The sequence below is a fragment of the Mobula hypostoma genome, chromosome 11, assembly GCF_963921235.1.
Source record: "Mobula hypostoma chromosome 11, sMobHyp1.1, whole genome shotgun sequence".
NCBI lineage: Eukaryota > Metazoa > Chordata > Chondrichthyes > Myliobatiformes > Myliobatidae > Mobula > Mobula hypostoma.
The window spans coordinates 26,746,215-26,770,497 of record NC_086107.1 but is presented as its reverse complement, the minus strand read 5'-3'; the positions used below and the strand labels follow the sequence as shown (position 1 = coordinate 26,770,497).

Sequence of the window (24,283 nt, the reverse complement as noted above, 5' to 3'; positions counted from 1 at the left end):
TCTCAGATTTCCCCTCAGATTCCGCTGCTCTAAAGAAAAAATACAGGTTTGTCTATCCTTTAATGATAGCACATGCCCTCTAAGCAAGGCAGCATCCTAGCAGAACCTTTTCTCCAAACTCTCCAAAGCCTCAACATCTTTTCTATAGTGGGGTGACCACAACTGTATGCAGTACTCCAGATGTGGCCAAACCAGAGTTGTATAAAGTTGCAATATAACCTCTTGGCTTTTGAACTCAGTGCCTCAGCTAAAAAGCAACCATTCCATAAGCCATCTTAATCATCTTATCAACCTGTGTAGTCAAACCTGATTGAATTCTTTGAGAATGTGACAAAACAGCAGTGGATGTGGTGTACATGTATTTCAGTAAGGCATTTGATAAGGTTCCCCGTGGTAGGCTCATTGAGAAAGTCAGGAGACATGGGATCCAGATAAAATTTGCTGTTTGAAAACAGAATTGGCTTGCCCACAGACCATAAGTCATAGGAGCAGAATTAGGCCGTTCAACCCATCGAGTCTGCTCTAGCATTTGATTATGGCTGACCTATTTCCCTTTCAACCCCATTCTTTTGCCTTCATCCCTATAACCTTTCATGCCCTAACATTCCAAGAATCTTATCAACCTTCACCTTGAATATTCCCCATGATCTAGCCTCCACAGCTGCCTACAGAAACACATTCTGCTCTCAATACGCCAAGTGAGACCTTACCAGTGCTTTGTAAAGCTTTGGCATTACATCCTGATTTTATTTTCTAGTCCTCTCGAAATAAATGCTAACATTACATTTACCTTACTCACCACTGACTCAACCTAGGAGTTAACCTTTAGGGAATCCTGCACGAGGACTCTCGAGTCGCTTTGCATGTCAGATTTTTGAATTTTCTCCCTGTTTAGAAAATAGTCTGTGCCTTTATTCCTTCTACCGAAGTGCATGGCTATGCACTTCCTGACACTATTCTAATACAGGTTTCCCCCTCCATCCGAAGGTAGAGCGTTCCTATGAAATGGTTCGTAAGCGGAAATGTTGTAAAGCGAAGAAGCAATTACCATTTATTTATATGGGAAAATTTTGTGAGCATCCGCAGACCCAAAAATAACCTACCAAATCATGCCAAATAACACACAAAACCTAAAATAACAGTAACGTATAGTAAAAGCAGGAATGATGATAAATACACAGCCTATATAAAGTAGAAATACTTTTCCACAATCATTACTGAGCTGTTCTCCGGAGTGAAAATCTCACGCAAGCGCTGTTGGCAAAAACACGCGCAAGCGCTCTCCAGTAACCTGTAAGCTATGAAGCTGCCAAATCATACCAAATAACACGTAAAAATACACAGCCTATATAAAGTAGAAATAATGTATGTACAGTATAGTATCACTTACCAGAATCGGGACAGCGCCGAGCACACTGATGATGGTGTGTTAGACTGAGTCGTTGGAGTTTGGGTGGTACAGTGGCCCCCCCCACCTTCCAGGCCGCTGAGCAATACATTGCTGCGAAGTACGCAGGGGTCCAGTGGTAGCCGGGAGGTACACAGCACATCTTTAAGAAAAAGGCCGAAACAAACATGCTAATTAATTAGGTGCCGCCCGTAATTGTCGGCCCAGATCAGTGCCAATTTCTGATTGTGTCGTCCGTGATCTGGGCCTACAATTACGTGACGGCAGCACCTAATTAATTAGCATGTTTATTTCGGCTTTTTTCTTAAAGATGTGCTGTGTGCCTCCCGGCTACCTTTGCATTCTCCACTGTTACGTACCCCATAACTGGGTTGCCAAACCAGCAGAAATGGATCACTCAGTTGGAGTCTGGATTACTAGAACTAAGAAAGTTTTATTAAAGACACAAGCAACACAGTAATCGAAAGGATAATAAATGCAACAGTTCAGCAATGATAAACACACATGTGCACAGAATTAAGATAACAGGATCAATCAAGCTCTATCGTTGTCTAGGGGTAAATGACCAATTTCAAAGTGACGCAAAGTTCAGTCCAATTTAGTTCAGTTCGCAGTAATCGTTGCAGTGGCGATGGACAATGTGGGGGGAAGGAGAGAAAGAACAAGAACGAATGATCATTCAAAACGGCTTCCACACACAGATCTGCGAAATTGCTCACAAGCAGCTTTTGGGCGAGTCCTTTGTGATGTCACCTGAGGTCACCGACTGTGACCCCTCCTCCAGATGCGGTCGATCCTCTGCAGTGAACCTGGCACCCAAGCAAGGGCGGACACACACCGGGTTCCCGCTGATCGTACCTTTCCACCCTGTGCGTCTATGGCTTGGTTCCGCAACCAGCCTTCCAAACGACTCCCACCGACTTGCGGGGGGGCACTGCTTCCAGGGTCTCGTTACCTCGTGGTGTCGTGTGTGTTTTGCCTTAGCGAACCTGTCCCTTTTTATCCCCCTGCTGGCGTATCGCCTGTTCATCACACTTCAGACAGTTCAGGGTTCAAAGGGGGAGCTGATCTTGACAATACCCAGACTGATGGCTCCTTCATTAACATCTCCAAATGCTGCTTCACTGTGTTCCTTATCTCTCCTTCTCCTGAGGACAGGTGGCAGACCAACTGCTGATGCCACTGGTGCTAGCCCAGGCCAGCTAACATCTTAATTTATGTGTATTCTCGTCACACTGCGAATTGCTATCTGTCCGTGGCCTGGGTGTTGGGGTGGTGGGACACTGGGGTGTCATCTCGTCGCCTGTTTCCATTAGAGCAGGCAGCTCATCTTCTATCTCTGCCCGCCTCGATGTCGAAGATCGAGATTCGTTGTCTGCTGTGGCTGATGTGGAAGGCTTGTTTGACTGCTGAGCCTCGCGTATTTTCCTATCACATAGTTCTTTAATAAGAACTCTAACCATCCTGCAAATATCTCCTAAACCGACGTACCCTTTCAAAATTAAAGTCGTACTTTGTCATTACTCATTTGGTTTCGATTGTTATCCTTTTTTCTTCCAATTGCATCAGCTCTTCATCTGTCAGTTCTTTGGGATGGGATGCCAAAACCTCTTCAACGTCATCTTCGTCAACTTCCACAAGCCAAACTCATGTTGTCCTTACTTCGTTCACCACGATCAAAATGCTTAATTATGTAGTTTTACCGTGAATGTAACATCCTTACGAGCTCTTTCACACTTTTCCATCTTGCAAACGGCTGCTCACAGGCTCTTGTTTAAGCAATGCTGGTGAGAATCCGGGGGAGAGTGGCTGCTCGGGGTGCGCTGCCTTTTGTCGTGCGCTGAATTTTTTTTTCATAACTGAGGTTTCGTAAAGCGAACGTTCGAAAAACGGACACCTGTATTTCGCCGATTCTCTTATTCCAAGTCCTCCAGCAACCTTCCTACTCCCTCAGCACTACCTGCCCCTTCATCTATCTTCGTATAGTCCGTAAACATGGTCACAGATCCATCAATCTCGTAACCCTAGTTATTGATATAATGAACCTTGTGGAACACCACTATCCAATCAGAAAAGGCTCCCTTTATTCCCACTCTTTGTATCCTGCAAATCAGCCAATGCTGTGTCCGTTTTAGTATCTTTCCTGTAATACCATGGATTCTTAAATTGCTAAGCAACCTCGTGTTTCACCTTGTCAAAGACCTTCTGAAAATCCAAGTAAACTACATCCATTGATCCTCCTTTGTCTATCCTGCTTGTAATTTCCTCAAAGGAAACCATACTAACTTTGGCCTATTTTATCATGTGCCTCCAAGGCTAACTGTCCTATAAGAGTGGAGCGATTTTTGCCTTCTGTTGGTTTTTAAAAGCTAGTATGCTCAACCATAAGCTGCCCTTAAAAGACATATTGCGGGCATTCTACACATTCTCTTTCTTGGGATCCAAAGCAAGCACCTACCTGATTTTCCGAATCCGCCTGCATATTAAAATTCCCCCTGCCCCCCATGATCATCAACACAGGGTGGTAGTTGATGGAGCATATTCTGCCAGGAAGTTGGTAACCAGTGCTGACTGTAGGGATCTGTTTTTGGGCCCCTGCTTTTTCTAATTTTTTTGCTATGACTTGGGTGAGGAAGTGGAATGGTGCGTTATTAAGGTTGGTGGTGGTGTGGATTTTCTAGAAGCTTGTTGAGTCCGTTTCAATGGCAAACTTAGTTTCTAAGTCTGGTAAGCCAGACAAACAGGTCTCGGTTACCATGCTGCGTGCTACTAGTGCAGAACAGTCTTTTATCTGCTCTGATGCACTGGATTTTCCTGAGGGCATGCTTTGTGGATCATATGTCTTAGTGCAGGGAACTGAGATGGGGGTTTAAAAGTTCTGCTACACACAGTCCATCTGCAATCAGACCTAGTGGGTTCGTCACAGTTGTCAGGGCAAGGCCTTCTGTACCAACCAGAGGGGTCACCCTAGTCCTGGGCAATGACCTAGCTGGTAGGAAGGTGCTGCCATGCCAGAGGTGGCAGCTATACCCTTGGATCAACCCTGGAATGAGGAACTTGCTCGTGATTTCCCCTCTGTTCCTGCCTGTGTGATAACTCGTGCTCAGTCCCACAGATTTGAAGATGCAGTGAATCTTTCCTACTCCTTTGTGTCACCTCAAACTGGCTCACTTGCAGTGGCTCTGGTGGTGCCAGACTCTGCTGTGAAGCATCTAAAGGAAATTCCATCTAGTGGGGTGCTTGAGTTGCCATCTGCCTGTGGGCAGTTTATTGCAGCTCAGTGCAATAACCTGCCCTTGCTTTGTGTTGGTCTGCGAGGGACGGTGATACAGTCAGCAGCAAAACGTGCTTACTTTGAGGAAAATGGTTTGCTTATGTCTAAGTGGGTGCCATTTGTGTCGATGATGGCTTGGGCTGCAATACTGTCTTTTAGATTGTGATACCGACAAATTACTGATGGTATGTGCTGCAGTTAGCGCATGACCAACCAGTCTTAGGACGCCTGGGTGTTACTAACACATGTAACTGCATTTTGCCCCATTTCCTTTGGCCTGGAATGAAGTCTGCTGTAGCTATTGCCAAACCAGTCTAGTATTCCAGCACGTAGGTAAACCTAACCAGGTTATTTCCCCTGTCCCTCTTTATTTGGTGCAAGTGCTAGTGAATTTCATAGGGCCCTTGTCTAAAACTAAGTCGGGGGACCAGTTTTTGCTGATAATAATGTGTGTGGCCACCTGTTTTCCCTGCTCAGAATTACTGCCCCTGTTTAATTAAAACCTTGATGCTGTTTTTCTCCACACCTGGTCTGCCAAGAGTTATACAAGCTGACCTGGGTATGAATTTTTTGTTCTTGAGTGTTTGCACAGGTTATAAACACACTTTCAGTCCATCATATGTCCAGTGCGTGTCACCCTGAGTCATGGCACGTTAGAGTGATTTCATCAAATGCTAAGTCTATGTTGCGTGTTCGTTGTTTTGAACATAGCAGAGACAGGGACACGGACGTTCCTTTTGTACTATTTGCAGTGCACGAAACCGTTCAAGAATCCCTAGGATTCAGTCCTGTGTTAGTCTTTGGGTGTACTGTTCGAGGGCCACTTAAACTACTCAGAGCTGCTGCTAGGAGATTACCTGAAGTTCTCATCCAATGTGTTGGATTAGGTTAGTGAATTCGGAGAACATCTCAACGCTGCTTGTGCGCACGCTAATGAGATGAAGGTGTATTACGATAGAAAAGTTGTGCCTTGCTGCTTCAGTCCTGGGGACTTGGTTTTGGCATTTCTTCCCTTATCTGGATCAGCCCTCCGAGCTCACTTTTCAGTACTTGGTGTGATTGCTCGCAAACTTTTTGAAACTGACTGTGTAGTTCATGCCCTTCACCATAGGCGATAGACCCGCGTGTGCCACATAAGTGTGCTAAGGCCACTTTATGACTGGGAGCAGCGAATAGGAGTTCTGTCTTTGAAAGTAGGGGCCACTAACTCCATTGCAGATGCTATCTCCGTGCTAGCTGGCAGCAGGTAGGAAGATGGCCTAGTGTTGTGGAACGCCCTGGAACAGTGCACCAGACTGCAGAATTCTGCGTCATTGGAGCTCCCTGGTTGATTGTCACATCTGGATCCCCTGTAATAGTCAGATGTGTTACAATTAATTCATGATTACTTGGCTTCGTTTAACGGTGTGCCTACTTGAACAAATGTGTTGGAGCATGACATCATTGTGAATGGTGCTAGGCCTCTTAAGCAGCATGCGTACCTTGTAAACCTCACTAAAAGAGCGTTGATGCAGTAGGGCGTAAGCTACCTGCTCAATCATGGGCTAGCCCATCCTACCACTTGGTGCCAAAGAGTAATGGAGCTGTCCACTTCTGTATAGATCATCAGAAAGTAACTGCTGTTTAAGGAGGATTGCATTGACAGTTGATTCATTAAGTTTGTCAATAAGCTTGACCTGTTAAAAGGATATTGGCAGGTCTTGCTAACTCCTGGTGCTGCTGAAATCTCTGCCTTAGTTATTTGGAGCATTTCCTCCAGTAGTCTGTCATGGTGCTTGGAATGTGTAACGCACCTGCAACATTCCAATGACTTGTGTCCCTAGTTTTAGAAGTACCTAACTGCAAGGCTTATTTACAGTTGAAGTCAGAAGTTTACATACACTTCAGCCAAAAACTCAGTTTTTCACAATTCCTGACATGTAATCTTAGAAAATATTCTGTCTTAGGTCAGTTAGGATCACTCCTTTATTTTAAGAATGTGAAATGTCAGAATAATAGTATAGTGATTGATTTCAGCTTTTATTTTTTCCTTTCCCAGTGGGTCAGAAGTTTACATGCACTTTGTCATGTGACCGGCAACAGTGAATATCAATTGAGGCAGGTTTTATAAAAACTATCAAATATTTATTAAACTCTGCTCAACAATAGTGAAAAATATTTAAACGACTAATTTAACCGGAAGTTAACTGCTATACGGCAACTTTGGAACAGTTCTTAAAAGAGTAAATGCGAAAACAGTTCTTAAAGTGGTAAATTTGAACACAGTTCTTAGAATAGTAAATTCGAAAGGCCAAGAGATTTATACAGTCAATTAGGAGAGACTTTCCTGAAGTAAAGAATTCCTCGAAGATGTGACGTTACTGCTGATCCCAGCTGGAACCTGCCTTTTCCGCAGTATTCACAATGACGGAAATAAAACTGTTTAAAGGAACTGACCTTTTCCTCAGGAGAATAGACACTGCTCAATCCTTCATGCTTTAGCAGAGGATATCTCAGATGCAGGTCACTTTTTCTTGAACGAAGATTCGATAATGGTCGATCCTCTCCAAAACTGCCAAACGATACTTGACTCGGCGAATTCCTGTACTTTGGTAAAGTCTTCACTCTCCAATACTACTTGCAATAAAAAGTAGAACTCCATTTTAAAACGAAACTGCGCCATAAGACGAATACGCAACGTAACAGAGTATATGAGGAATTAAATAACGAACTGAACTTAAAACTCTACTGGAAAAACTAACTGCGTCACATCAGGGGTCTCCCTTTATATACCTGGTGAGAACATGTCATCACGTGACCTCACATTGGTGGGGAAATTACATCACCCCACCATCACATAACCATTACCTCATCGTCATAAGACAGTCACAAGATATCCATGAGGTATGTAACAGTTAGTATTTGGTAGCATTGCCTTTAAATTGTTTAACTTGGGTCAAACATTTTGGGTAGCCTTCCACAAGCTTCTCACAATAAGTTGCTGGAATTTTGTTCCATTCCTCCAGACAGAACTGTTGTAACTGAGTCAGGTTTGTAGGCCTCCTTGCTCGCACACGCTTTTTCAGTTCTGCCCACAAATTTTCTATCAGATTGCGTTCAGAAAATGATGTCAAGTCTGGTTCATCCTTGGGAGCAATTTCCAAACGCCTGAAGGTACCACGTTCATCTGTACAAACAATAGTACGCAAGTATAAACACCATGGGACCACGCAGCTGTCATACCGCTCAGGAAGGAGACACATTCTGTCTTCTAGAGATGAACGTACTTTGGCGCAAAAAGTGCAAATCAATCCCAGAACAACAGCAAAGGAGGAAACAGATAGACAAGTATCTATATCTACAGTAAAACGAGTCCTATATCGACATAATCTGAAAGGTTGCTCAGCAGGGAAGAAGCCACTGTTCCAAAACCGCCATACAAGAGCCAGACTACAGTTTGCAAGTGCACATGGGGACAAAGATGTTACTTTTTGGAGAAAGTCTGGTCTGATGAAACAAAAATTGAACTCTTTGGTCATAATGACTATTGTCATGTTTGGAGGAAAGAGGGTAAGGCTTGCAAGCCAAAGAACACCATCCGAACCATGAAGCATGGGGGTGGCAGCATCATGTTGTGGGGGTGCTTTGCTGCAGGAAGGACCGGTGCACTTCACAAAATGGATGGCATCATGAGGAAGGAAAGTTAAGTGGCTATATTGAAGCAACATCTCAAGACATCAGCCAGGAAGTTAAAGCTTGGTCGCAAATGGGTCTTTCAAATGGACAGTGACCCCAAGCATACATCAAGTTGTGGCAAAATTGCTTAAAGACAACAAAGTCAAGGTTTTGGAGTGACCATCACAAATTCCTGACCTCAATCCGATAGAAAATTTGTGGGCAGAACTGAAAAAGCGTGTGCGAGCAAGGAGGCCTACAATCCTGACTCAGTTACACCAGTTCTGTCTGGAGGAATGGAACAAAATTCCAGCAACTTACTGTGAGAAGCTTGTGGAAGGCATCCCAAAACATTTGACCCAAGTTAAACAATTTAAGGGCAGTGTTACCAAATACTAACAAAGTGTATGTAAACTTCTGACCTACTGGGAAAGTGATGAAAGAAATAAAAGCTGAAATAAATCATTCTCTCTACTATTATTCTGACATTTCACATGCTTAAAATAAAGTAGTGATCCTAACTGATCTAAGACGGGGAATGTTTTCTAAGATTAAATGTCAGGAATTGTGGAAAAACTGAGTTTAAATGTATTTGGCTAAGGTGTATGTAAACTGCTGACTTCAACTGTAAATGACCTGGTGGTCTATTCTGCTGACTGGCTGCCACACGTGAGACTTTTCAGCATGTATTCATGTGTTTAGATGAGGCCTCATTGACCCTTAATTTGGTTAAGTGTGACTTTGGGAAAGCTTGGGTCAGCTATCTGGGCAAAGTCGCAGGCTGAGGTCAAGTGCGTCCAGTTGATGTGAAATGTCAAGACAATGCATTCCTTCCCTGTGCCCAATGTGAAACGGCATCTCTAGCGTTTCCTTGATATGGCTGGTTATTATTGATGTCTCTGTCGAAATTTCTCCAGTCCTGCTGAGCTCTTCCCGTGAGTTTGCGTGGACCCCTGAGTGCCAGGCGTTGCTTGAGCATCTGAAGATGCTGTTATGCCACCCATCTGTTCTCACTGCACCTGATTACAGCAAGCCTTCCAAGCTGGAGGTTGATGCCAGTGCTACAGGTGCAGGCACAATGCTGTTGTAGGAGGATGATTGACCATCCTGTAAGTTACTTTTCTAAGAAGTTTGACAAGCATCAAAGTAACTATTCCACCATACTACAACCACTTGCATTACAACACTTCGAAGTTTACGTAGGTTCTAGCTCTCTCCCAGTAGTAGTATACACAGACTACAATCCCATTGTCTTTCTCTCTTGTATGCAGAACCAACATTTTGTGCACTGACCTAAAATTATAATATTGGTATTACATGCTTGCGTACTGAGTGTCCGTGTTCTCGTTTTCTGCTCTCGCTCTCGCTTCCCAGATGCAGTCTTCTTTAAATTGCGCTCTCCAGATACCGATTGAAGCAGTCCTGACAAGGAGGCAGGTCCAGCAGTGCTCTAAATGGAGACCAACAGTGAATCGGCACACCTAAAGCAAGGAAAGCTGGGTGGGGAGAATCGATAGTTAAAGAATCGTGCTACTTTCTTATTAACAAGCTTGTAATCTTCATGCTCTGACCTGTGTTTTCATATTGTGGATTTTTGGCTTTTGGATTACTCCTTAGACTTGGGGTCCTGGATCACTTCTGTAAATATACTGAGAATAGGACTGTCTGTGTCTGCCTTGTCCTTCTCCCGTCACAAGCAACACACAGCACTGAGGGTGGGCTTGTTTTTATGTTGCTTCCCCGCCACCCCTAGACTAAAGCCAACAGGGGGAGCATAATAACTTAAAGAGCTCAAAGGTGAGTTTATTGTCATATGCACAAGTATGTGTACACACACGTGCAATGAAAAACTTTGTAACAGCAGCATCACAGGCGCATAACATATAAGCAGCATTCACTAAAAATGATAGATGTAATTAAGTATAAATTACATATTCTTACAAGAAACCACAAGCAGAATGGATAAGTCTTTTTGAATGCTAAGTAATCGTAGTGTTACTTAAATGTAGTGATAAGGGTTTTGGTAGTTGGTTCAACCACCCAATGAGTGAAGGTAAGTGGCTGTACTTGAACCTGGTAGTGTAGGACTTCAGGTTCTGTACCTCCTGCCTGAGTGTAACTGCAAGGAGATGGCATGCCCTGGGTGTTGAGGAATTTTGATGATAAATGCTGCCTTTGCCAGGCAGCACCTCATAGATGTTTCCAGTGGTGTCGAGTGATGTGCTGTGATATATATAGGGCAGAGTCCACCATGTTGGTACCAGACCATGATGCAACAATCAGAATATTTCACCAGTACATCTGTAGAAGTTTGTTTGTGTGTGCCATAACAAGCTGATCTGTGATAGTAAAGACATTCGCGTGCTTAAGATTGCATCTATATGCTAGGCCCACGACAAATCATTCAATATGTTGAAGCCCAGAAATTTAAATCTGCTGACTTCACAGCTCGAACTATATTGAGGAAATTTGATGCTCTGCAGGACAAAGCATTCTATATGATTACTATCCAACTTTTTGTACTAAAGATTTGCTATTAATGGCAAGACCGTGTTGATGTATAGATGGATCTTGGGTCCTGTAGTTAGCTGCTCAGGGTAGTAATGAAGGTTTGCTGCATCTGTAGTCTTGCATTTAATTCTGGGTGCCCATTATAGGAAGAATCTGGAGATTTTGGAGGGAATGCAGAAGTTTACCAGAATGCTTCTTGGATTGGAGGCATGTGCTATGAGGAGGGTTTGGACAAATTTGTTTTCTCTGGTGTGGTAGAGGCTGAAGGCGATGGATTGGAAGTTGATAAAATTGAGAGACGTAGATAGTATAAACAGCTGGTATCTTCTGGAGTTGAAATATCTAATACAAGAATGCATGCATCTAAGGCAAGAGGGGATAAGTTCAAAGGAGATGTGCAAGGCAAGTTCTTTTCTGATAAGGGTGGGTGCCTGGAATGTACTGCCAGGTTATGGTAGCGGAGGCAAATATGATTGAGGTTCTTGGGCATATTCAGGTGCAGAGGATCGAGGGAGATTCTTACATAAGCAGAGGGGATTAGTTTAGTTTTGCATTTAATTACAATATTCAGAAGTTCAGCGCAATATCATGGGCTAAGGGGCCTATTCCTATACTGTTCTGTATTCTTTTGCCATTTGTGCGCAATAGCTGCAGGTGATGTAAGGAATGAAAGGCTGCATGTATGATTTCTGAAATGTACCTTAGTATTTTACCTAGGTCACTCTGACAGCTAATTCCTAGCTATAAACTTTGCCACAAAGTGGGACAAGGAAAGGGTGGTACATGGTAACACCACACCGAGAGGTTCCCCTTAAAGTTTCACATTGCCCTCACATAGCTCCAAAGACAGTGGAGTCGTGATGTTCTTAAATCCTGAAGTCCTCTTCCCAGTTGCTTCAAGGATAGTAGTTCACCACAATTGGGAATGAGTAATGAATGCCATCCTTATCTGTTATACCCTGATACCAAAAAATAGTTAAGTAAAACGGAAATTGGTGCAAGTAATTGATTTCAGGAAGAACTTTAAGGTGTTTATGATAACCTATCATTTTCAAGTTTATTGCCATCTGACTGTACATATATTAGATCAAATGAAACAATGTTCCTCTGGACCATGGTACACCAGTAAACATTGTGCACAGTATTGTTTACTGTTTATTCAGTGTTCATACAGTGGTGATATAAGTGCTGGGTTGAATTTCAGACTGAATATTTTCCATATCATTGTTGAAGCCTAGGAAGTTGCCATTCAGGTTTTCCAAGAACAATGGTGTCATATTATTCAGCTCCTTCTCAAATATTAAATGGATTCCTTTTTTGAAAGTGCAAATTAAATCTGTTTCTACCATTCTCTTGGGCAATGAATGGAATCTTGCTATATTGATACTTTTCCACATTGAACTGATCCTTGTATTTAAATTTATCTTTATAAACTTTTCAATCTGTGCATTCAGTTACTCTTCAATGTCTTCTGGATGTTTGAAATCTTCAACATGTCTATCAAATTATCTATTAGCCAACCATCTTGTTGCACGAGAACAGTTAAAACATAACTCCATCCATTTTAATTAATCTCTCATACCCTGAATATTCTAAAATTATTCTGCATCATCTGTCTTTGTTTTTGTAAGCTTTTTGAGCATTGTAACCAGAATTGGATACATTAATTTGCGTGTAGCAAAATTTGCATCTTGAAGAGGTACAACATAAGTTTCATGTTTTTTTTATTCTCCATCTCTCCTATAGATAAGTTGTAATCCTTGCACTTTTAATGTTTCTTGTCCTCTCTTGCCACATTAAAAGGTGTACATACCTGGTTTTTCCTGCAACCACTCTGAATTTTTACTTTTAAAATTATTTCCTGTAAGAATGAAAGTGGTATTTTATTAGCTACAATAACATACATCTTCCATGTCTGCACACGTTACTAGTCTCTTGGTCAGTTACCATTTTCTTCCATTTTTACTACACCTGTTTTGTCGCTTGCACATTTTGAGTTTGCTACACTCATGTTATTAATACACCTGTATTCTTCAAGGAAGATGTCTGCCATCCCTTATTTCCCTTCTGGTCAACTTTGTGAAATGGCTTGGCACCACCACCTCAGGGCACTTAAGGTTGGGAAATGTTGATATTGCCACAAATGCATAATTCCGAAGAATGAATAAATATTTTTTAAAAATCCACTCGCTGATCCTTTATGTACAATATTCTTTTCTGCAGCCCAAAATATCACTGATTCTTGTCCCTAAGCTAATTTGTACTCGTTCAACTACTGATTTCATTCCATGGATTGTTTTGTTGACAGACTATGTGGCTTTTTGACTACAGTGTCAACAACATTCCTATCTTCAGCCCTCTGTATCATTACAAAAATCCAACTGTGTTAGTTGAGCACTATTTTACGTATTTATTCTGTGCTAACTTACTTTTGGATGGATGATTTAATTTTATTCCTGATTAATACTAGCCACTTTCCGAATACCAGGTGATCTGTTCGGCATTGCGTTTGATGCTATCCTACTGCTGAAGGGGATGCAGATTTTAATTCCTCAGGTTTCCTGGCACTTGTGTTGGGTGAGAATAAAATACTGCAGCAGCGATGGTCATATAAAACTCGTGATGTTGTATATGGAGACAAATATGGATGAGTTACTGATCCATTACTAAAAGAATATTAAGCTAATAATGAGATTGTGGCTCTGGATTAGCAGGTATGATTAAGTGAAATGCAAGGTGTTTTTAATATTGATATAACGTTATTAATGTTGATGGAAAACAAATCCATTACAGGTGTGGAAAGCTAGACTGAATGGCTATGAAGAGGCTGCGAAACTATTTCAGAAGATATCAGATGAAAAAAGCCCGGAATGGTCAAAATATCTAGGATTAATCAAAAAATTTGTAACTGATTCAAATGCAGTAGCTCAACTGAAAGGACTGGAAGCTGCACTTACTTACATAGAAAATGCTCATGTTGCCGGAAAGTAAGTTTTTTTTTGAAACCGTTTCCATTGATGTTTATTAATTTAATGTTTTAAATTCTGTTGGCATGGGCTTCCAAATGCACGAGCTGTATGTTGTATAAGAGTTACTTGTGTTTTGGGATCTTTGTAATTTCGTTACATTGCAAGAATTAACTAATTATCTTGACTACATACAGACTTGCCTAATATGAGATCTCCTTTCAGTGTATACACGAATGGTTTGGAATAGTCCAAGTTAATGTGGATTATAAATTGTTTTTTTTTAAATATATGTGGCTGTTCTATATGTAGAAACTGTTCCATAATATATCCATGAATTTCTTAATTTCTTTAACAAATATTGAAAATGTATTTAAGTCCAAATATAGTTAGAATTACTGATCAGATTCAAAACTACAGATAAATGAACAGCTCTGATTAATGTCCAGCTCAAAAAATAACAATAAACAAAATATAAGTGTTTCTTACAATTTGAAGCAAGTCTTCGTTTTTGAAGCATGGTCAGACCTGGTTCAAAAAATAGTTATTTATCTTGTTACTGATAGGTTGCGAAGATAAATTAACATGGTTTAAGAATCTTTTGAACGTTACCAATTTTTTTTCTTCATGTGCAAATGCAGAATAATACTTGTGCTGATCTGGAGCAGAACTGTGGTATATTTTGGCTATTAAAGTGTTAAACGAGTTGAACATCCCTTATCCAAAATGCTTGCGGCTGGAAGTGTTTCAGATTTTGTAATAGTTGCGTTTGTATATTGAGATGCCTTGGGGAATAGGACCCAAGTCTGAGCATGAAATCCATTTGTGTTACACATACAGCTGGTGTGAAGCTCAGTGAACAGTCCACAGTCTGACATAATGGAACTATGCCCTCCATGGATGTTTGGAGTTGAATGATCATCCCAATCATGTTTGTTACTGGGTTCCAGCACTATGATTGGCTTCATGTATGCCATTGATTTCAAACACCTACCGGTTCCACAACAGAGGGAGGGGGTTTAGTTAACAATTTTGTGCACTGAACAATTGCGTTCAATTTTCAGTTCGTTGTGATAGATCGTTGCTTATGTCATGATCAGCATACTGTTAAGCCAAGTAAGTTAACTCTGCTGACTAATCCACTCTTTCAATAAATGATCAAGATCTTCATTTTTCACTTAATGCAGTGTTTTTATATTTTTCATTAACTTCTGGTCTTTACCCATATGAGGCCACTTTTCAAAACTGTCTGTGGTGCGTAGAGACCTGTGTATTGCCTCAGAACTTTCCCAGTGCCTTGTGGAATTTTCCATTTGTGATGTCATGTCAGTGCTCAAAATATTTATATTTCAGAGGTTTTGGAATTTTGGATAAGGGCTACTCAAACAGTACTCCTTCTTGTAATCATTGCTGATCTATTTTTGGTATTCATTAATACATTTAGTAATTATTAATTATGGGAGTAATTTTTGCTACTTATCATTTCAGAACGGCTGGAGAAGTGGTATCTGGAGTTGTAAATAAAGTCTTCAACCAACCGAAAGCCAGAGCCAAGGAGCTGGGATTGGAAATATGTCTTATGTATATAGAAATAGAGAAGACTGAGCCTGTGCAAGAGGAACTGCTGAAAGGTCTGGACAACAAAACCCCCAAGGTGGTTGTGGCTTGCATAGAAACTATAAGGAAGGCACTCAGGTAAATCTAGCATGTTATGATTTCTTGAAATTGTAGAAATCATTGTCCCTTAGAAAAGCGAACTATTTTTATAAAAGTAATCAGATGTTCAGGTTTTGTCTTCAAATGACATCTGCACATTTAACCATGAACAAAATGATTCGGGTGTGAAATATCTGGGAAAAGAGTAAAATTCCTTAGCAAACTAAGCCACATTTTAAAATTTATAAAATTCACTGATAATGAACATTAATTATATTTTAGTGAATTTGGTTCAAAAATAATACAACTCAAGCCAGTTGTCAAGGTGTTGCCAAAGTTATTTGAATCGCGAGAAAAAGCAGTTCGAGATGAAGCTAAATTACTGGCTGTGGAAGTATACAAATGGATTCGTGATGCCTTACGTCCACCACTGCAAAATATTAATTCTGTGCAGGTATGGTACATTCATACACATATATTAACTTCGTTGCATCACTTTTGCTATATCAAATGCTAAGAGAAATATTTGGATTTCTCCTCTTCTCCCCCCCCCCCCCCCCACAAACCACCACCACAGTTGAAGGAACTTGAAGAAGAATGGGTTAAGTTGCCAACCACAGCCCCGAGACAAACCAGATTCTTGCGCTCTCAACAAGATCTCAAAACCAAGTTTGAGCAGCAGCAAGCAGTGGGTGATGATGAAGAAGGTCAGTAAAACACATTGATTACAAAAAGCACATGGAGTAAATTCATGATATTTGATTTTTACTCGTCTCATTTTAGTTGACTTTTCTAGATAGAGCCTAGAAATGGAAGAAGCCATATATTCCTATATGACGTGTCCTTGCCCCTTTATTTATTGCACTTGAAGCCTTAGTATTCTTCTCATGACCCATACTTTCACCTGGCTTTTATAATGTTCAGACTGGCTCCTTTGTCTGACTCGCCAATATTAGTTTGTACAGCTAAGACTCCCAATACCCTGTCAGAGCCCTTCTATTGTGTACTTAAGTACTGCTTCCCACTCGTCTGGTCTGAGTTAGAACCTCAAGAACACCAAAAAAAGGTGCAGAAATAGGTCCCCTCAAGCCTGTCGTGGCATTTGATATAATCACAGCTGATCCACACTAGTCTCAACTTTTGTGCCAGTTCCCCATTGGTATTGAATTCCTTTAATATCCTTAAATGAATCAGAATCAGGTTTGATTTCACTGGTGTGTATTGTGAGATTTGTGTTTTGCAGCATCAGTACAGTGCAAGACACAATACAAAAACTAAATCACAGTAAGTGTAAAAAGTGAGACAGTGTGGATGGGGTCACTGCCCATTTAGGAGGGAAGAAGCTGTTCCTGAAATGCTGAGTGTCTTCAGGCTCCTGTAGCACCTCAGTAGTAGAAATGAGAAGAGGGCATATTGGGTAATGGGGGTCCTTATTGACGAATGTTGCCTTTTTGAGATATGGCCGTTTAAAGGTCCTTGATGCTGGGGAGGCTAGTGCCCATGATAGAGCTGGCTGAGTTTACAACTTTCTGCGGCTTTTTCCAATCCTGTATGTAGCCACTCCATACTGGATGGTGATGCAGCCAGATCTCCACAGTACATCTGTAGAAATTTGCAAGGGTCTTTGGTGACATGCCAAGTCTCCTCAAGCTCCTAATGAAATATAGTCATTGTTTTTCCGCCTTTGTAATTGCATCAGTACGTTGGGCCCAGGATAGATCTTCAGAGATGTTGACACCCAAGAACCTGAAACTGCTTACACTTTCCACTGCTGATCCCTCAATGAGCACTGCTGTGTATTTCCTTGACCACCCTTTCTTAAAGTCCACAACCAATTCCCTGGTCTTACTGATGTTGAGTGTAAAGTTGTTGTTGCATCACGACTCAACCAGCTGATCTGTCTCACTCCTGTATGCCTCCTCATCACCATCTGAAATTCTGCCAATAGTTGTGTCGTTGGCAAATTTATGGACACAGTTTGAGTTGTGTCCAGCCACATAGTCGTGGGTATGAGCAGAGAGTTAAGCATGCATTCTTGAGGTGCCCCAGCAAGATGATGTAATTTCAAATCCGCATGGACGGTGGTCTCCCAGTGAGGAAGTGAAGAATCCAGTTGCAGAAGGAGGTACGTAAGGTCCAGGTTTTGGAGCTTGTTGAGAACTAAGGGTATGATTGTATTGATTGTTGAGCTGTAATATATAAACAGCAGCCTGCTGTAAGGATTGCTGTTGTTCATGTGATCCGAGTAGAGAGCCAGTGAGATCTGCTCTAGACCTATTGTGGCAATAGGCAAATTGCAGCAAGTGGAGGTCTTGGGCAGGATTGATTCTGGTCATGACCAAATTTAAAAAAAAACTTATTTAACTGTAATACCGCAAGTGATTGAGTGTGCATAACCCTCTGAAGAATTGTAGAGATTCACCACTCAAAGTTAAATTCTGTACAGCTCTGTTTTAAATGACTAGCCCTGTATCTTCTAACTATATCTTCTTGTTTGAGTCTTATTAGTGAAAACTAAGCTCCTGTTAGACAAAATTTTCCTTTTATAAATTCTGATCAATTCTATTATTATTTCCTGGGTGCTTTACTGCCATTTCTTTGTTAGCAAATGCCAATGATTCCTACGGATCGGATTTTTGGAAATAATGTTAGCAGTTTAAAAATTCATTTGGAGATTCAGTTCGAAGTGTCTGCATTTGTGAAGAGGAAAATGAAGATACAAAAGAAATAGAAATATTAAAAGAAATAATTTAGGAAGAAAACGATGTGATTAAATGAAAATCATTTGTGCAATTGAAGGGACATCGGACTATGCAGAATTGTTTGATCTTGAATTGCATCTCAGCTGCCAAATTTGTATATGTTAAAGGCAAAGGAAATTAAAGTTGTCTTCATCTTGCAGATGAGGAGGAAGCTGAAGCCCCTGTTGTGGATGCTTATGAACTTTTAGAACCTGTTGAAATTCTTTTAAAGCTTCCAAAAGATTTCTATGATAAAATTGTAAGTACTTAAACTACTGTGTGGTTCTGTATTAGGAAATTCATTTTGTTTTGTTTGAGAATGAATGAAGGAATTCTGTTCCCTTCTGCTTCATTTTCTCTTTTCTGTTAGTCTCATTTATTCAATTCACTGTTTTTAATAACTTGGTTCAATTTAGTGCACCATCTTTGAAATCCCTTGTGTATTGATAATAAACTAATTTGGAAACTGAAATACTCTTTTTTTTTAATTCCTTTACAAAATGATTTTTTTAATGTAGCCATTATTGCCTTTGTTAAATTCAAATGTAATATACTACTGGTTTTATGATCTTTTAAATTGGGATATCAACACCTTGCATTTTCACATTTTGAAAATTAAGTAATTTTCATTGTACTTGAAGTAAGGCAAATTACCGTTTGTACTTCAAGATCTTGTAGCTTTACAAAGAAGTGAAACATTCAGCCTACATTCTGCAGTTGGAATTGGTGGTGCGGCAGATTAAGGAGCTGCATTCTTACATGTGTACTTTGAACAGTCGTGTTACTACAATAGATCTGATATCTATCATGTTTGGCAGCGTATTATTAGTACTTTTCATTGATGTCTGAAGATATTTTATCAAAAAGAAATATCAGTGTTTCTTAACTAAATGACACTTAAGTCCTTGTTACTGTTCAAACAAGAATTTGATTCAACAAGACGCTAAAGGGTACTCTAGTTGACAGTAGATCTAATTTACATATTAAACTAGCCTTTTTTTCCTTCTAAAATAGGAGGCCAAAAAATGGCAGGAGCGAAAAGAAGCTCTGGAAGCTCTTGAGGCGCTTGTAAAAAATCCCAAGCTGGAATCAGGGGATTATTCAGATGTTGTGAGAGCACTTAAAAAGGTAAAGTCTGACTAGTGTGTACTGCATTTTAAATAGCTTAATTAAAGAATATTTTTCTACTGTTGTACTCTTGCTACATTAAGTTTCTCACTTGTGCTAGGCTTTCAGAGAGGAGGAAATACCTGCCTGGATTTTAGAATTTTGAATTCTGATTTTGAGGCAAAGTTGCATGATGTACCTCAATATCATAAGTTTAAAATCAAATATGGTGTAGAAAGTGGTTGTCATGTATGTTTCTGCTTTCTTAAAACAGTGCTACCTTTTATTATTATTATCATGCAAACATTTCTTTGGCAAATCTTTTGTTATTGGCCAAGTAATTATTTATTTTGTTGTTAATGTGAATCTTAAAGATAAATCGTTCTTTGTGCTTTATTTCATACCTGGGATTTTGACTTACTCTTGAAAAATAATTGGAGTTGCAAAATCGGAGACTGATTACCTGGTCCTTAACAAACTTGCACAAACAGTAATATGATCACCCAGTAATCTGTGTAGTAATGTGGAATAAATATTTCATTGGATGCTGTGCAATAATTTTTTTTTAAATGGTGCTGTGGAATCTTTCAAATCATTTTCTGCTCTGTGGTCGGTCTGTCTTATTGTTTAATGTTGCATCTGACAAATGGTATTTTCCTGACTTTTGCTAGTGTAGCACTTGGTCGCAATTGCATTGAGCCACCAGCCTAGATTTCTAAAATGACACTAGGCAATAAATATGGTAGAATCAAGCTGAATGCTTTTCATATTAAGACAAAGCAAACTTTGAGCAAATTGGCAACACTGCTGGCTGCAGCATTACTCTGTATTTGTCTGGTGTTCAGATTCTAGTTAATCGCTAATGTTAAGAGTTGTTTGTGATCAGTGAGGGTCTGTATTCGGTATAATCCTTTAAGAATTCCTTGTCCACTTAACCATAAAAAGGTTGTCTAAGAGGGTCTGTAGTTGCTTTTGAATATCTCCTGCATTATTTTTATTTAGGTTCCCAGGTTAAAGTTACTTTGTGTCTAAATATTGAAATAGATCTTTCTGAACTCTCCGCTCTAGGTCATTGGAAAAGATTCTAACGTATTGCTTGTGGCACTGGGTGCAAAGTGTCTTGCTGGTCTAGCTGCTGGACTCAGAAAACGGTTCCAAACCTATGCTTCACATGTAAGTTTCAAATAACATTTCACTTTTGAATAGTTTTTAGGATTGTTTCAAATAAATGAAGAAAACTAAAGCTCTTTGGGAATGTTTCCAAAATCAAAAGTTGCTTTAAGGATGACTGACTTGAAATGTTTTCACTGAAATATTGTAGTATTGATTGGGATCCAAGAAGATTACTGCTCTACATAATCTATGGATAACTTTAATATTCTTCTGTGTGTGTATTTTTCAGTCAGGTTAGGGTTAGGGTTAGGATTAGGGTGTTATGTTAATCCACCAAAACAGTTTTTTTAATAGTACTTGTTAATGTCATCTCTCTGATTCTGTTGTGAATTTACTTTTTAATTGTAATGATGCTATGAAACTAGTGTCTTTTGTTTAAATACTCAGTTGTAAATTAATGTGTTTATTCAATTTTTTAGGTGGTGCCAACTCTGCTGGAAAAGTTTAAAGAGAAGAAACCTCAAGTAGTTCAGGCTTTGCAAGAAGCCATTGATGCAGTTTTTCTTACAGTAAGTTCAGTATTAATACTGTGAAGCATATGTGCTGAAATGTTAACATTGTTGCAGTCAGATATCCTGTGCAATGTTGCATATTCCTGTATTGCTGTTTTAGTTCCACCTAGATTTTTTGTTTTCTTTTGTGGATTTCTTCTTGTGTTAGTGTATCTGACAATGATAGCTGATTATGGTGTAATTTTTAATATTTCATGTGTATTATGTTTCTAGTTATCTTTTAGATACTGAGTGTAGCTATTAGCTTGAGTATCTGAGAGACCCCCCCCCCCCCCCCCCCCCAGTATTTAAAATTAGTTCCATGGATTTGTCATATTTTTTCTCTTGGTCTCAAGTATCTTGAGTGGGACTCAGATTAATGGTCTTTTTACCTTGGCTGCATTTAACTTTATTGGATCTGGTTGAGAAATGCTCCTGCATGAGACTTGAATTCTCATGAAGCCCTCATACTGAAATGAGTTTATTTTTTAGGCTCATTATTCCTTAAAAAGACTATAACTGTTAGCTTGTCAGGTGATTCTGCAGTCCTGTCCATAGTCACACAGTGGTCCATATAGTAGCATGTACCATTTACATGTTAACATAGCTTGCATATTAAGGTTAAGATATTGAGTTAAAACAGTATTACAAATCATGGAAAGTAATGCCAGAACAATACCAATTTTAGAAGTTTAATAAGGAAGTTATTAATAGGCTCAGTTATTAACCTCTCACTGATTGATGCTGGGACCTTCTAGGGTCAAATGCATTCTGAAGTTCTTTGGAAGTGATAAGCGAATTACAAAATTTAAAAATGTTTTCTCACTTGCCTCATAAGTAAAGGGTTATAATTGTCCAGGTGGGTATCATTGCAAAATTAATTGGCTAACCAAGATATGCCATTAATGCTCTTTATTGACATTGCCCATATTTTAAAAAGTAAATTTGTATAGGAAAGTGGAGCTGGCCTAAATTAGAAAGAAATGGATACCATGCTGTTGCAATTCAAGATTCATGTAATTTCCAGTACAAAAGTGTAAAGAAGAACAAAATAATTGTTATCTCTGCTCTGAAACACAAAAGAGACAAAAGAAGATTAAAAAAAAAATCACAATAAATATAAATACCCAAGATAACTTCTATACATTGTATGTCCATAGAGTGATGCAAGGTACAGGAGTGTCTGTATTGACTCTCACTAACAATATGGTGGTTGGGGGTGTGAAGGGGTGGATTAGTGGGCTGAGATGTTGGTTATCTTTACTGCTTGGGGAAAGTAACTTTTTGAGTCTGCTGGTTTATAAGTTCCCATTTAATGTGTGAAGAGTAACAATGTGGAAAAAGATGACTGCAGGGAGGGTGCTTGCTTTGAAATCGATTAAGATGCATTTAGGTATTTTTTCATGTTCCTGCTGATCTTCAAATGTTTAATGTATGATGGCACATAGTAAATTGGTCCTGCCTCTTCCCACAGATTCAGTCTCAACTTTTAAATTTGGCTTTGTTTGTTTGTTTTTGGCTTCTTGGTGTTAACTAATTCAAAAATTGCTGAAGTTTCATAAGTACCTGCAGATTGTTTGACTTGTCTAATAAAAGTGCTTGCAGTTCTATCATCATAATTTTCATGGTAGTTACCTAATTTTGTAACTTATTGGAATGGAACAGTTAAAACTGAACATTGTGCTACTGACATGTAGAAACATTGAAGTTTTGCATGAGCAGAGTATGCTGTCAAAATGTTATTCTTGAGATACGGGAATATGCACCAATTTTAATTACCTGTGTGGATTCAGACCACATTACAGAATGTAAGTGAAGATGTTTTGGCTGTAATGGATAACAAAAATCCATCGATCAAGCAGCAAGCATCACTCTTCTTGGCAAGAAGTTTCCGTTACTGCACTCCAACCACGTTGCCAAAAAGCCTTTTAAAACCACTATGTGCTGCACTGCTTAAGGTATGTAATAGAGTTGTAATACAAACCTTCTGATTTTTATTTCAAAATTTTGCTATTTGTTTCATTAATGAAATAACTGTTTTAAGATAATTGAAACAATTTGTGACCCTATAAAACTAATATAATCCAATTCTGTACAGCAAATTAATGATTCTGCACTTGAAGTGAGAGATGCTGCTTTTGAAGCGCTAGGTACTGCTCTGAAAGTTGTTGGTGAGAGAGCAATGAATCCTTTCCTTGTTGATGTTGATAAATTGAAGCTTGACAAGGTGAGTCATAACAATGAATTTTTCACTACTTAGCATTTTAAAATTATAATGTTCCACAATTAAACTTGTAAATTAGGTGTCAAGTTTATTTTTCTTAGTTTGTTCCTTACTGTGAAATTTAGTGAGCTTGTTGTTACGAGGCATTAGACTTGGCACAAAGCACTAGGTCTTCTGTGAAGTGAATTCTGCCCCCTATTGGCTTCTGAGACTGGGACTACCCATTAGAAGGAATCTCAAGACCACCGATACCTTCTCTGCAAAATCCTCCACCTTGACTGGAACGATAAATAAAAGCAACACACATCAAAGTTGCTGGTGAACGCAGCAGGCCAAGCAGCATCTATAGGAAGAGGCGCAGTCGACGTATCAGGCCGAGACCCTTCGTCAGGACTAACTGAAGGAAGAGTGAGTAAGGGATTTGAAAGCTGGAGGGGGAGGGGGAAGATGCAAAATGATAGGAGAAGACAGGAGGGGGAGGGATAGAGCCGAGAGCTGGACAGGTGATAGGCAAAAGGGGATACGAGAGGATCATGGGACAGGAGGTCCGGGAAGAAAGACGGGGGGGGGTGACCCAGAGGATGGGCAAGAGGTATATTCAGAGGGACAGAGGGAGAAAAAGGAGAGTGAGAGAAAGTATGTGTGCATAAAAATGAGTAACAGATGGGGTACGAGGGGGAGGTGGGGCCTAGCGGAAGTTAGAGAAGTCATCATTGACTTCTCTAACTTCCGCTAGGCCCCACCTCCCCCTCGTACCCCATCTGTTACTCATTTTTATGCACACATTCTTTCTCTCACTCTCCTTTTTCTCCCTCTGTCCCTCTGAATATACCTCTTGCCCATCCTCTGGGTCACCCCCCCCCCGTCTTTCTTCCCGGACCTCCTGTCCCATGATCCTCTCGTATCCCCTTTTGCCTATCACCTGTCCAGCTCTCGGCTCTATCCCTCCCCCTCCTGTCTTCTCCTATCATTTTGCATCTTCCCCCTCCCCCTCCAGCTTTCAAATCCCTTACTCACTCTTCCTTCAGTTAGTCCTGACGAAGGGTCTCGGCCTGATACGTCGACTGCGCCTCTTCCT

General features: G+C 40.1%; 1 protein-coding gene across 5 annotated transcripts in view; it reads left to right on the top strand.

Annotated features, from left to right (window-relative positions):
* ckap5 (cytoskeleton associated protein 5) overlaps positions 1 to 24,283 on the top strand; it is a 98,645-nt gene that overhangs the window by 6,397 nt on the left and 67,965 nt on the right. For all 5 annotated transcript variants that reach the window (XM_063061774.1, XM_063061775.1, XM_063061773.1 and 2 more), the window contains exons 3-12: positions 13,641 to 13,834; positions 15,302 to 15,508; positions 15,752 to 15,923; positions 16,047 to 16,176; positions 18,372 to 18,469; positions 19,225 to 19,338; positions 20,386 to 20,490; positions 20,910 to 20,999; positions 22,775 to 22,939; positions 23,080 to 23,208. In XM_063061774.1, coding sequence (XP_062917844.1) covers positions 13,641 to 13,834; positions 15,302 to 15,508; positions 15,752 to 15,923; positions 16,047 to 16,176; positions 18,372 to 18,469; positions 19,225 to 19,338; positions 20,386 to 20,490; positions 20,910 to 20,999; positions 22,775 to 22,939; positions 23,080 to 23,208 — 1,404 coding nt within the window. The remainder of the gene's footprint in view (positions 1 to 13,640; positions 13,835 to 15,301; positions 15,509 to 15,751; positions 15,924 to 16,046; positions 16,177 to 18,371; positions 18,470 to 19,224; positions 19,339 to 20,385; positions 20,491 to 20,909; positions 21,000 to 22,774; positions 22,940 to 23,079; positions 23,209 to 24,283) is intronic.